Source organism: Falco peregrinus, chromosome 7, assembly GCF_023634155.1.
Source record: "Falco peregrinus isolate bFalPer1 chromosome 7, bFalPer1.pri, whole genome shotgun sequence".
NCBI classification, from domain to species: domain Eukaryota; kingdom Metazoa; phylum Chordata; class Aves; order Falconiformes; family Falconidae; genus Falco; species Falco peregrinus.
Window position 1 is genome coordinate 78,332,594 of NC_073727.1, and position 12,370 is coordinate 78,344,963.

The 12,370-nt window shown below is 37.5% G+C and overlaps 1 protein-coding gene across 5 annotated transcripts in view; it reads left to right on the plus strand.

Annotated features, from left to right (window-relative positions):
- Positions 1-12,370, plus strand: part of ADGRB3 (adhesion G protein-coupled receptor B3) — a 466,094-nt gene that overhangs the window by 421,200 nt on the left and 32,524 nt on the right. For 4 of the 5 annotated variants that reach the window (XM_055811100.1, XM_055811097.1, XM_055811096.1 and 1 more), the window contains 5 exons: positions 130-199; positions 4,980-5,046; positions 7,191-7,276; positions 10,697-10,795; positions 11,129-11,300. In XM_055811100.1, coding sequence (XP_055667075.1) covers positions 130-199; positions 4,980-5,046; positions 7,191-7,276; positions 10,697-10,795; positions 11,129-11,300 — 494 coding nt within the window. The remainder of the gene's footprint in view (positions 1-129; positions 200-4,979; positions 5,047-7,190; positions 7,277-10,696; positions 10,796-11,128; positions 11,301-12,370) is intronic. The other variant, XM_055811098.1, reaches the window with a different exon arrangement.

Here is a 12,370-nt window from a genome sequence, read left to right on the forward strand (position 1 = left end):
CATTAAATGATTCATTCATTGCAAAACTGGTCATTTTGCATTAGCTTGCCCTGTCATTTTTTGTCCAGGCAGAACAGCAATATTTTGCTCAGCATCTAATCATTATTACTGTTTTGGTTTTTTTTTCAGGTTTACCAGCATTAGTGGTTGCAATATCAATAGGCTTTACCAAGACAAAAGGATATGGAACAGCCCACTAGTAAGTCAATCTTAAATGATAAATTATGTTTTTAATTAACAAGAATGTCATACACATCAGGAATTACACAGCACAGTCTGAAGGCTCTACATTCACACTTGGAACTGCCCTAAGAGTCACTGAGTGATCCACAAAAGAACAAAGAGAAAACCATATGCCAGTCTTGGACTGAGCTCAGCAAAGCACCAGGGATCCTGAATTTCTTGTGAGGTTTTGAAGCAGCAAGCCTTTTAGAAACACTGAGCATTAGGTGCACTTAGACATCTAAAATTTATATACGTATACCAAAGAGAACATCAAATGTCATGGCTAGCCTTTGTCAACATCTAAACATGTCTGAAACTGTACTGGCAAGAGGCTCTTTGGCACCCAGGTTTCTGCCCACAAGCGTGTACCTCGGCTTTAATGCCCTTGAGCTGCTGGGAGCCAAAGCCCCACAAAAAACCGAAAATAGCTCTCCCATTCATCCTCTCTCTCCTGGAGCGCCTGACCCAGCCCTTTTCCTGGACTGGGCTGTGCTTGAAAGGCAGCAAAGAGGAGATCTGCATACTTCATTTACATTTTATTAATACAGTTCCTGTTCAGCCACTTGCCCAGTACCGGTACATATTTAGCACCCTGGAAAACACACTCCTCAGTGAGGCTGCCCTGTGGTTGTCTCCTGCTGAAGAAGGAGCTTGGGCTGACCCTCTGTCCTGCCAGCACAGACCTCCAACCACTGAAACATTACGTATGCTAGTGCGTTTCCTTCAGTCATCCTGTTTGGAGCTCTCCTGGTGTTGCCTAAGAAATTAAGTATGCATCTGGACAGAGAGAGAGGAAATATGACTGTGAAGCCTGGTAATGAGGGCATTCATCAGAGATGTGGATGAGTTAGGTCAAGTCCTCGCTTCAGTGAATATTTAATTATTCTCCTTAGCATCATCACTGAGTGAAACCAGGATTCTGCCTCCCTGCCCGGTGCGTCCCACCATCTTGGCACATGGTGAGAGAGGCTTCAAGCCTTTGCTCTGGCTCTGGGTGGGTAAGGATTCAAAAACAAATCTCCTCCTGAACACCAGCTCAAACCACTGAGCTGTTTAGTTTTAAATTGTGACAATGTGCATCTTGCATTTTTTTTAATGAGGAATGGCTTACCTAACTGAAGTGCTTAATTTGCACTTATAGCTGGTAATCGTTAGTGAAACAAGGGTCTTAGCCGTCTTTGGGGAGTTATACTGGAGACCTGCTCCTCTGACATTTTTTGTAACTAGTATGTGCCCATCTTGCTGGTTTTTTTAATTATTTAGTCCGTAAATCAGCACTGGAGAACCATTTAGGCTGTGAGAGTTACAAATTACAAGATTATAATGTCCAGACCCCACTGGGGATGTAGCTCTGTCCTGTGCAGGATTCATGTGTGACTACTTGCTGTTCGTTAGCGTTGCTTCCTGCTTGCTTCCTGGGCTGAGTGCATTTTTAAAAGAGGATATACTGAAACATTCAGACAAAGCATCAAATCACTCATTAAGAGTAACCTGTAAAGTAAAAAACAGCAGGTCTCTACATGTAATGGCTCCTCTCCCAGGACCCAAATTCAGCTGACAGGGTACCATGGAACAAAAGCGCAAAAGGAGGTGTACAGAGGGCGAACAGAACCACAATGCAGCTGTCTCATCTTATTTGCAAATACCTTTCTGGGCATTTAACATCGGAATTACATAAGGAAAGCAGAGAATTCAAGGAATGGAGATTCCTCTCCCACCAGCAGCTGATGTGCTGTCCAGCTCTAGAAGCCAGCAAAGAATTCTGTCCCATAACAACTGCTGGGTAATGTAAAAGCAGAGCTCCTGTCCTGCTCCTCCTCTGATAAGTAAAGCATTTGTGTAAGTTTTTTAACTGTTTACTCTGCATTTAGCATGTTTGGCTACAATCAATTACACACATGCTGCCACCAGAAATGTGTCCTGTTGCAAAGTATTCTTGCTCTGTAAGATGCTATTTTTAAAAACAACAGTTTCAAATGGAGAAAAGTAACAGTGAAAATTAACGAATTTACACCAGTTCCATAGTCACATACATGAAGAGACTGATGGAAAGGGAGAAGGATCTTTGAAGCAGATTTCAGTTTCATATGGCATATGACTGATAAGGGTGGCTTGAATTCTTCACACTCAAACCAATTCTGTGATCAACAGTCTCTGATTTCTAACTTTTTCTTTCAGTCCTAATTATTAAACTATTATATTACCGTACATTTAAAACTAAAAATGAAAAATATTTCACACAGACACTTGAACTGATATAGATACAGAAACTGAAAGGATTTCCTAAAAATAATAAAAAAACACAGTGACAAGGTTTTGGATATTTCAGGATATCTGAGAAAGATGTGTGTCTGAAAGCTTGACTGTTTTTCCAACTATTTCTGTGAGTCTAATAAGTACTGTGGCTACCTCTCTTCAGATGATAAAAGGTATGAAAGCAGCACTACTATAAGTTACAGTTAATAAACCTGCGTGATCTACTCATGTTTACCTACAGTGCTATATATTAATAAGCAGTACAGATAACTTCCAGGAATTCATTCTATCAGCAAAAATTAAAATTCTGTCATAGTCATGCTCTCCTAAGAGAAGGAACCATTCTCCTAGAGAGCATCAAACAGCTCACAAAATGTACAGGACACGGGAGCAAGCCTACAAATACTTCATCACTCAGCAGAATTTTATGACCATGTAATATTGTCCCATAAAATCCACCAGTGGATACCCTTAATACTGATCAATTTATGTGGCTTTCTGCTATGTGGGGATCAGGGAGAAAGATGACAAAACAGCAGAGCAAAATAAAAACAACTATAAAGCAGGGAAGAAAGCTATCAGAGTGAAGAAAAAGAAAAGAAGGAAGAAATAGTAAAAAAATGACGATAGCTTTACGGTATTAGAAGGCACCTGAGAATCTGTCTTCAGAAAATCTTCAACAGAAAAGGTTCCGGAGAAAGCACATTTCAGAGTCATCAACTGGCAAATATTGAATACATTGCAATAATCACATCACACGTAGGAAATCCAGACTGTTGAAAATTCAGGTTGTGTAAAGAAAAGAGGACAACCTCTACATATTTTTCCAGCTCTGCCTCTAAATGGAAGTCACTCTTTTGAACAGCCTTTTTACTTGAGGGCATGGGAAAAGGAGGGAACAGCTCTCCCTTGGTCTTAAAGATTTTTGTGGCAGAAATTGTTTTCCTTTCATTTAAAATAAAAATTTGTTGACTTTTTTTTTCAGCACAGATAACTGAAGTTATAAAATGCATCAAGAATTTTTATGAACTGATGTTTCTAACTAAATAAACATTAATATTTTAATTACATGTCTTAGTTACAAAGAATGGTCATCCTCACTGAGTGTAAAAGTTCATACCAGTAGGGAAATGTACTGTGAACACATTTTCCTCTCTCAGAAGCCCATGTTCTCAGTCTCTTACACTAAATAACCTAGCTTTTGGAAAAATAGCAAGAAATATGCAGAAAATGTTGAAAGCATTTTTCTTTGACATTACAAAAATAATTTGAACGTTATTGTTGTAGTTGTTTTTTTCAGGTGGGATGTAGAATAGCCTGATGTATTACAGTGAAGCAGATACGAAGTATTTGCATCAATTTATCGTTCCAGAATTTAACACACTGATGCAGTCGGGTTCATGTGGCAGATTTCACATAGCTTCATTGCCACAGGAACCACTTCTACACTTTGCAGTTAGAATTCCAGCAGTAACAGACCATTAATATTATGATGTGCTTGCATTTAATTTACTTGGTTTTCAAAGGTACAGAAACAGTACTGGAAAATAAAGGAGATACGTATGATTCTGATGTGAGTGTTTCTGGATGTGAGATCAAGTAAATAATTTGAATGCATAAACTTGAGTTTTCTTATATGTAGGTGTGATCATGCATTCAAATAAATATGCAGTTCTTTGAATGTGTAATCACCAGGAAAATAGCACAGCTGCATTTACTTCAGTGTGTGAAGCTCCTGATCATTTGCAGATATGGAAAGCTTTACATGATGTTGTATCAAATATTTAGAATCTGATTCTGTAAGCATTCTGTGTCTGGAAATCTGATTGTTTCAGTGAAAGCCCTGGTACAGTTTGACAAACTCTGCAAGATTAGTAGCTCACCAGAAAATACAGTTTTTAGATGCTTTAAAATATACATTTAAATTGTTTGCAAAATATTCCAGTGAATACAGAACAGTTAGATCACACATGATTTTTCTTTAATGTGAATATTGTCTGTAAGACCTAGTTCTAGTAGCAATTAATAAATGACATATAAGAAGACATGCAAAAACCTGGGTTTTTTCTGAAGGTTTATGTTACTGGTACTTGACCTTTCACTGATTTAAGTATAGAATTGTCAGACACTGTAAGATGGAAATGTTTCTAGATGCCTACCTGGCAAGTCCTGTTTAGTTAACTCATCATAGAGAGTTTCAATAAAGATTTGCAAACTTTTTTCCTATTGTGCTCTTAATACATTTGAGGCGTTTCCATATATGTATAATTCACATTAAAACTTTTGAAACATTAACAATTTGTAATGGAAATAACTTTTAACTCTCTAAATCATCATATCACCAAAGTAATTCTTTTGTGTGTATTATATGAATCTCTGTATGTAGGATTGAATATACATTGGAAGAACCTCATACTGTAGTAATTATTAATGCTTTCTTGGCAATGCTTTATACTTATTTTTAATTTGTATTAGTTCTTCTCTAATATTCTTTCCAGCTGTTGGCTGTCTCTTGAAGGAGGGCTACTTTATGCTTTCGTTGGACCTGCAGCTGCTGTTGTCTTGGTAAACATTAATATAATTTCCAGTATTTTCATATGAACTGATGGAATGTGCTGTTTAAATCATAAAAGCTTAGCTATAGAGTAGCATTACATTTTTTCTGTAAATACTGAGCTCAGTATTGTTAAACATACCTTCATTATTTTGAATGCATGATTCATTCAATTGTATCACTTCTTTATACCAGTCATCTCTCCATGTTTACACAGTAAGCTCTGAAAGAATAATGTACTGATTAGTGGCACAGAAAACCTGTTAGAGGCATCACTGAGTTATTATCAGTAGCATCTCTGCAATTGTCACAGCCTTGTAAATTTTATTGACAGTTTTGATAAGAGTGCTGTTTGGCAGAGCATCACTGTGCCAGCAAAAGCAACAGGCAGGAACCAGCCAGCTAGTTCTCCATGGCTACTCGTTTTGAAGGCAAAGAAAAAAAAATCATCATAGCTGGGGAACATTACTTGTTTGTCTATTAATCTTCCACATCTCTGGAAATTAGGTGTAGATATCTAATTGTAGATATCTGCAAAGTAGATTTCTACATCTAAGCTAGTTATTCCAGCCATATTTCATTGTCTGTGGAGAAAAACACACACTTCTTAGGGCGCAAATTGTCAAAAGTATTTCAGATGTCTACTTCAGGGTAAGATGAATTGCCCCCTACATGTGCCATCAGCTATCAGTCATCTGCGCTACAGTCTGTATGGATTTTTTACAATAATTTGTTTAGCTTTTTTCCCTTACAGATTTTGAATCTAATTCTTCTTTCCACTCCACCAGTTTTATATCAGTATAGTTCTATCAACACCAGTTATTTCTGATTTTCCCTTGCAGAAGGGAATCAGTCATAGTAGTCATCGAATATACAGCCATTGAGCTACACAGATTTTCCTGAAATGGATGTTTACTACTCCCACAGAGTATGTCTCATCATTGCCTGGAGTCAAGCCAGGATCCTTTTGTACAACTCACAGTCCCTGTCATGATAGAGGAGCCAAGGATGTTTACAAAAAGCCAGTCATAATTTTCACATGGAACTGTATGTTCTCTGTGTAATTGGCAAGCTTTGTTCAGAGATGTTTGAAGTTCACAGTCGCAGCTCGCCCTGCCATTAGCTAGTAGCTGTGGAAGGAGCTGTTCCATGCAGCCACTTAAGCCTAAATGTACAAAGCAAAAGAATTAATATAATGTCGACTGAAAAATGTAAATGCTGAAAATAAAGTGATAATAAGAAAAGCTGGAAAGGACTTGGCAGGACGGGCTGGCAACAGTTAGGTGTTTTGGCACAGGTCTTGAAAAATCTGTTTGAAAGGAAAAAAGGATTACCTTTTTCTAATAAAAAAACACCCAAGGAACATTCATTTAACAGATTCAAAACTTGGTATTACCTCTTTGCAGGCCATGCAGAGACAGGATGATAAAGTACAGTTCAATGATACAAAAGAATAATAACAGTCATTAAGTTGTCCATTAAATGCCATTAGCATGTCCACTCGGTGCCAAAGTCTGACTGCTGAAACACTTGAATTTTTTTTTAGGTTAGGTCTTCGACCCATGTGATCATAACACCACTTTAATGAAGCTAAACAGACTTACCCCAGGCATTCATCTGGCCCAGAAAAAAACCCACCAAAAACCTGTGGTCAAACAAGGCTGAAGGCTGGTGTTTTGGTGAATGCCATAGACAATGACTGATGTGCAGGAGGACATGGAAAACCACCAACTGGTTCTGCATAAGTGGGAACACCCACATGGGCTGTAAACGCTTAAAAAGGAACACTGTTACAGTCACCATGTGCTCTGACTAGCTTTTGTGGCTGTGCACAACTCACATGCAGTGGTTTTCCCAGAATAGGATATATCATTGCAATTAAAACTGAGGAGGTATTGTAGCTATGTTACTGCTCAAGCTTCTGGCCAGCAGACATGTACACATAGAACTTGATACCTGGCATACTTCAAGATTCAAAAATAATCCTGTTGTGGTGTGTGTATGCGTTACCCATTTGAGAATGCAAACTTCTGGTGTGCTCAGGGACAGTGTTACACAATTTCTGATGGAGTACTCTGAAATGTAACAGGAGGCATTTTGCAAAGTATTTTCTTTCAGGCACTGGAAGATCAACTGTTTGTTTTCTGTTTGACAGGTCAACATGGTGATTGGCATTTTGGTATTTAATAAACTTGTTTCCAGAGATGGAATCCTAGATAAAAAGCTCAAACACAGAGCGGGGTAAGCAACAATTGGGCTATTTTCAACCGTATTAAAGTTGTATCACCGATTTTCAGTTACAGATACTCACCAAAAATGCTTTTGATTGTGCTTTGAACTTTTATATTGTGTAACAGTGTGTCTAACAGATTCCATTCGTCCCAAAAGCTGCTGTTGCATTATCCTGAGGGAATGCAACTGAACAAACTGAACATACTGAAACACAAGTACAACAGTATTAAGTTACTAATAATGAGGATTAAACAAATCTGAGCAGAGGTTTCACAAGAATATTACACATGTAAAGTTCTTGCAGGTAGGAAAGCAGTTTTATGAACTGTGTACTGAAAGAACCAATTATTTTTGTCTAGCTGTCCACTTTAATTACTATGGTGGGAAATGTTACTCATTTGTGTAAACTGTTATGAACTATATTTTACAGCATTATATGCCTTGCTGAGGTCATTGCTATTCTGCTATTCTGACTATGTGAAGAGTTTGGTTTTGTTCTTGCATCCATATCTACATAGATGTATGTTCCAAATTAGTGTAACAGAATTTCGAAGTAAAAAAACATGTTTAAAAAGAAAAAAAAGGTAAATGGAAATTCTGTGTTACTAGTTATTTATTTGCATTTACATTCAAATTATGTTTGTTATCATGAGAAGAAAGGATTATGACAGTGGTGGTATCAGAAACTGTTTTTCAGTGGATGACAATGATTTGGAGCACTGCAGCAGCAAACCTAGATTAATTCTGTATTAGAGAAAAATATTTCACAAGCGCATCATCACCTTCTTAATGCTTATGAAAGTATGTTTAAGCTTTGCATAATCATTGTTTACAGCTACATGTTCTAGTATTGTCTTTTGGGCCAGCTTGTAGTTACTACCACGAAAATCTGCATTTCTAGCCATGATAAGCAATGATATCTTTATTTTATGGTGTATTACTGCTATGGGTAACTTTATTACAGCTTCACTTTGAATCATTTTACCATTTCACTAACAGTAGCATTCCTAATAAGTTCAATTCATTGGTTAGATGAGCAAATTTATGATAAATACTTCAGCTGGTGTGGTTTGCATTTAATATTAATTCAATTAAATCTTTTTGGTTTTCAGCTCTTTCACCATTATTCTGACAAATATCTACCAAAAGCTTTCATTTTGTTTCTTCTCTTTTTCTCTTTTTACATTACAAAGTATTAATTTCTTAACCTTACTTTTTTCTACATTGCTTCATCAACATTCTTAACTGTGTAATAACACTGTTGAAATCCAGAGTATTTTAAAACTACCCAAATTATTGCAAGAGTAGTAATAACTTAGTAATCACCAATTCAAATTCACATCTTATGGAATTCCAGTGATTTAAGGGGTTGAGGCAGCCACAAGTTTTGCTTTGTACATTTTCTAAGGATATCCAAGCTGAAATGGCATCATTTTTTTTTCCAGCTACTCAGTTGTCTGCTGTAGAAATCTATTTGCTTACAGTATACTTTCCTGATGAAACAAATAGCTTGCTTTCTAACACCGCACAACTTAGTAAAAAGTAATTTATTTTAAAGTAAATGGATAAAGAACTAGAAATTATTCTGTCAGAAACGATCCAGCTATTCTGGGGAAGCACATAGATGCCCTCATCGGGAAACAATCTTAACATTTGTGATAGTATGAAATGGTGGCTTGGCAACAGCATTCCTTGATACTACTTGGCAGATGAAAAGTCTTGAGTCATTCTTTGGGGCATAGACATTGGTGCAGCATTTGATCTCCGGTAGAAAGGGCATTGTCACTCATTTCTCAAATTACCTCCTGCAAACCACGCTCAGGAAGGCAACTTCATTCTTTCTGGCAAACATTGGACTTACACCAGTCAAAAGTTCAGTCTAAAATTCAGCTGTAGAAATCATTTATGTAGGATTTAAAGCAGTGAATGGATCAAAATATGCTAACTCCATATGGGTTTTTCCACCTTAATAAGCATATAGAGAATCAACAAGTGTCTTTGACGTGTATCAATCACTTTCCTGGCATAAGGTATAGCACACGCATATGCCCAGACAGAAAGATTCTATTTAGTCTATATACACATCAAGTTCTATTACTTGCAAGATCCAGAGCCAGTCTATAATGGCAAAGAGAATAATCCAGTCTGATAACATAGATGTATTGCCAAGCAAAGACAGTTTTCCCAAGCTGAGGTTAAGCTTACCCAATTTTTCAAGTTGATTCATTAATGCAGATCTTTATTTGGTGTAAACTGGATTCACTGAGTTCTTTTCACACCCCATAGTCACCTTATACAAGGTCATAGTTCTCAATGTTTTTTTTACGGAATAAACCCTACATTTTTATGGAAAACTACTACACTTTTTTATGGAAAATCATCATTCAGTTTATCAAAATGGAAAACACTGGAGTTCAACGTTGATTTGGGCAGTATGTTAAAAATCTTGTGAATGCTGGGTTTGGCAATAAAAGGTAGCTCTGTTGGTTGAAATAACTGGGACAAAACTGAAGTGTTACCTGTCTTCACCACGTTGAGCACTTTCCAGCTGGAAATAGGTAAAGCCCCCTTCCTGTCGCATCTCAGTCAGCTGTGGTAATCTCTGGATCTGATAGCCGAAAAAGAAAGAATAGCAAAAGTCTTTATGTAGTTGACTTAGGAAGTTGAATGCATGCTGTACGTAAAAGAAAATTTAAATTCCAGGTTTTGCCCTTTAACTCTTCTGACAGGTGCTGAGGTACAATTGTCCATACAAAATGCTTTGAGCTTAATGTTTGTGTACTGTGTTTTATTAAAGTGCAAAACAGGTCACCCTTTTTTAGTACCAACTGATATTTATCTCATCAGATTCCATACATTTCAAGCCCTGTATTCAGACCTTTATACGGCACGTATAAAATCACTCCAGATCTTAGTGGGCCATTCAGGTCACTAGTAAAAATCTGACTGTACAGTATGCCCATACTGATTTGATGCTTGAATACTTTTTGCAGGTTTCTTTCCCTATTAACGCTCTATAGTTGTACTGCTTCATACTCCTCCTTTAAGTGTCCTATACTCATTCTCAAGCAAGTTTGGATACAACAGGTCTGAATAGAGGGATTTCACTTTGTGTGTCTATCCTAGCACGTGCTTATGTTTACTTCAGTGTACTGAGCAGTTTTGATCACTGGACATTTGGGGCCTTTTTTAGCTTAAATGGAAGAAATAGAGTCTGCATGAAATGAAGCCCCATAGCATTAACATTTAAAGCTAACAATAATGTAAAGTACAAAGTACAGTTTTGCAACAACATAGAGCATTCATCCTGAGTAAGTCTACTTACTTTTTCTGCATGACGTCATATTTAAAAGCTAAATTTCAGTAGCAATGTTTTTTGGTGACAATTCAATATTTTGTTCTTTTTGTGGGTGTTCTGTTTGTTTGCAGTCAGATGAGTGAGCCTCATAGCGGTTTGACGCTCAAATGTGCCAAGTGTGGAGTAGTTTCAACAACAGCTTTGTCAGCCACCACCGCCAGTAATGCCATGTTAGTCCTGATCATTTACATCTTCTTGTTACAAATCTTATACAGTGCATGTGAGACAATAGTTTGATGATGACAACTGTGTTTGCTAACACTGTATATAGAGTGCTGAGCATATTTAAATACTTTTTAACGAAAAGCAAAAATATTGCAACTGTGTTTATTAACTGAATACAGGCTATTCTTTAGAACATAAAGTACCGACACTTACATTCTTATCTGTGATTTTCAAGTTAACTTGATAAAGTGCCATCCTTAAATATGTTTTATTTTAATAGTGAACTTTTACTAATTTTTTACAATATTGAAGTGCTGCTTTTCTTGTTCTTTCAATAGGGCATCCCTTTGGAGTTCCTGCGTGGTGTTGCCACTTCTGGCCCTGACTTGGATGTCTGCAGTTCTGGCCATGACAGACAAAAGATCAATATTATTTCAGATACTTTTTGCAGTATTTGATTCATTACAAGGCTTTGTTATTGTCATGGTCCATTGTATTCTCCGAAGGGAGGTGAGGAATGGCTTCCCAGTTTTCTAAAGGGCTGTGCTACTGTTAATCTCTCAACTGGTCTTTAACGTTATATACAGCTTGCTCTGCAGAAATGTTTCACAGAAAGAGAAAAGTATTTTATGGTGAGATGTAGAGGAACAAGTGAAAGATAGAGAGGGAAGATCAAGTAATACCAGGTGCAGAATGTTAGTTTCAGTGTAAAACTGTACCCATTTAGTTCATGCTGGCTTTTAATCAGTCCCAAGTTCAGTTTATTTTTAAGTGTTAGGCTTTCCCAATATTGTGACTATGGGGAAATACTGACATCAATGTCATTTTCCTGAAGGCCAAAAGCTATAGATTTTTACAGTCTCTAAAACTGATTCAAACACAAAATGATTTCTGCTTACGCTGTCCCTGAAAGAGGACACAAGGAGATAAGCTGTTATGTTGAAGAAGATCTACCCTTTCAGTTCTGCAAACTCATTTACATACTTAAGTTATAGAGACAGTGAGGATGAAGACAGATGAATGCTTTGAGAACAGCAAGGAAAAGCTAGTACCCCTGACCTGCCCTTCACAGCTCAGTGTCACACACTGCAGAATTCGTCATCACTGAAATACAATGTCAACGCTATCACACAAGTACTCTTTCACCTGGCTCTGGTGACAATTTCCCTAATCTACCTAACCTGCTAACTAACCCTACATTTGTATTGAGATAGATCAGTCTGAGAGCAGTAACACAATGGCTTTGCTGGCAGATCTGTGGTAGTAGAATCATCTAGCAAAAATGAGCAGGAGGAGCTGGGCTGGAGAGCAGTAATCTGGTCCACCAGCATACCTATGCATTAGCCATCTATCAGCTTCAGGATACTCCATCCCTGGAAGTGTTCAAGGCCAGGCTGGATGGGGCTTTGAGCAACCTGGTCTAGTGGAAGATGTCCCTGCCCATGGCAGGGGGTTAGAATTAGGTGGTCTTTGAAGGTCCCTTCCAACCCAAACCGTTCTATGATTCCCTGATTTACCACCACAATGAACCAAATTACACTGTCTGCTATGGTTCCTTCTGATTATCAAGAGTTACTCAA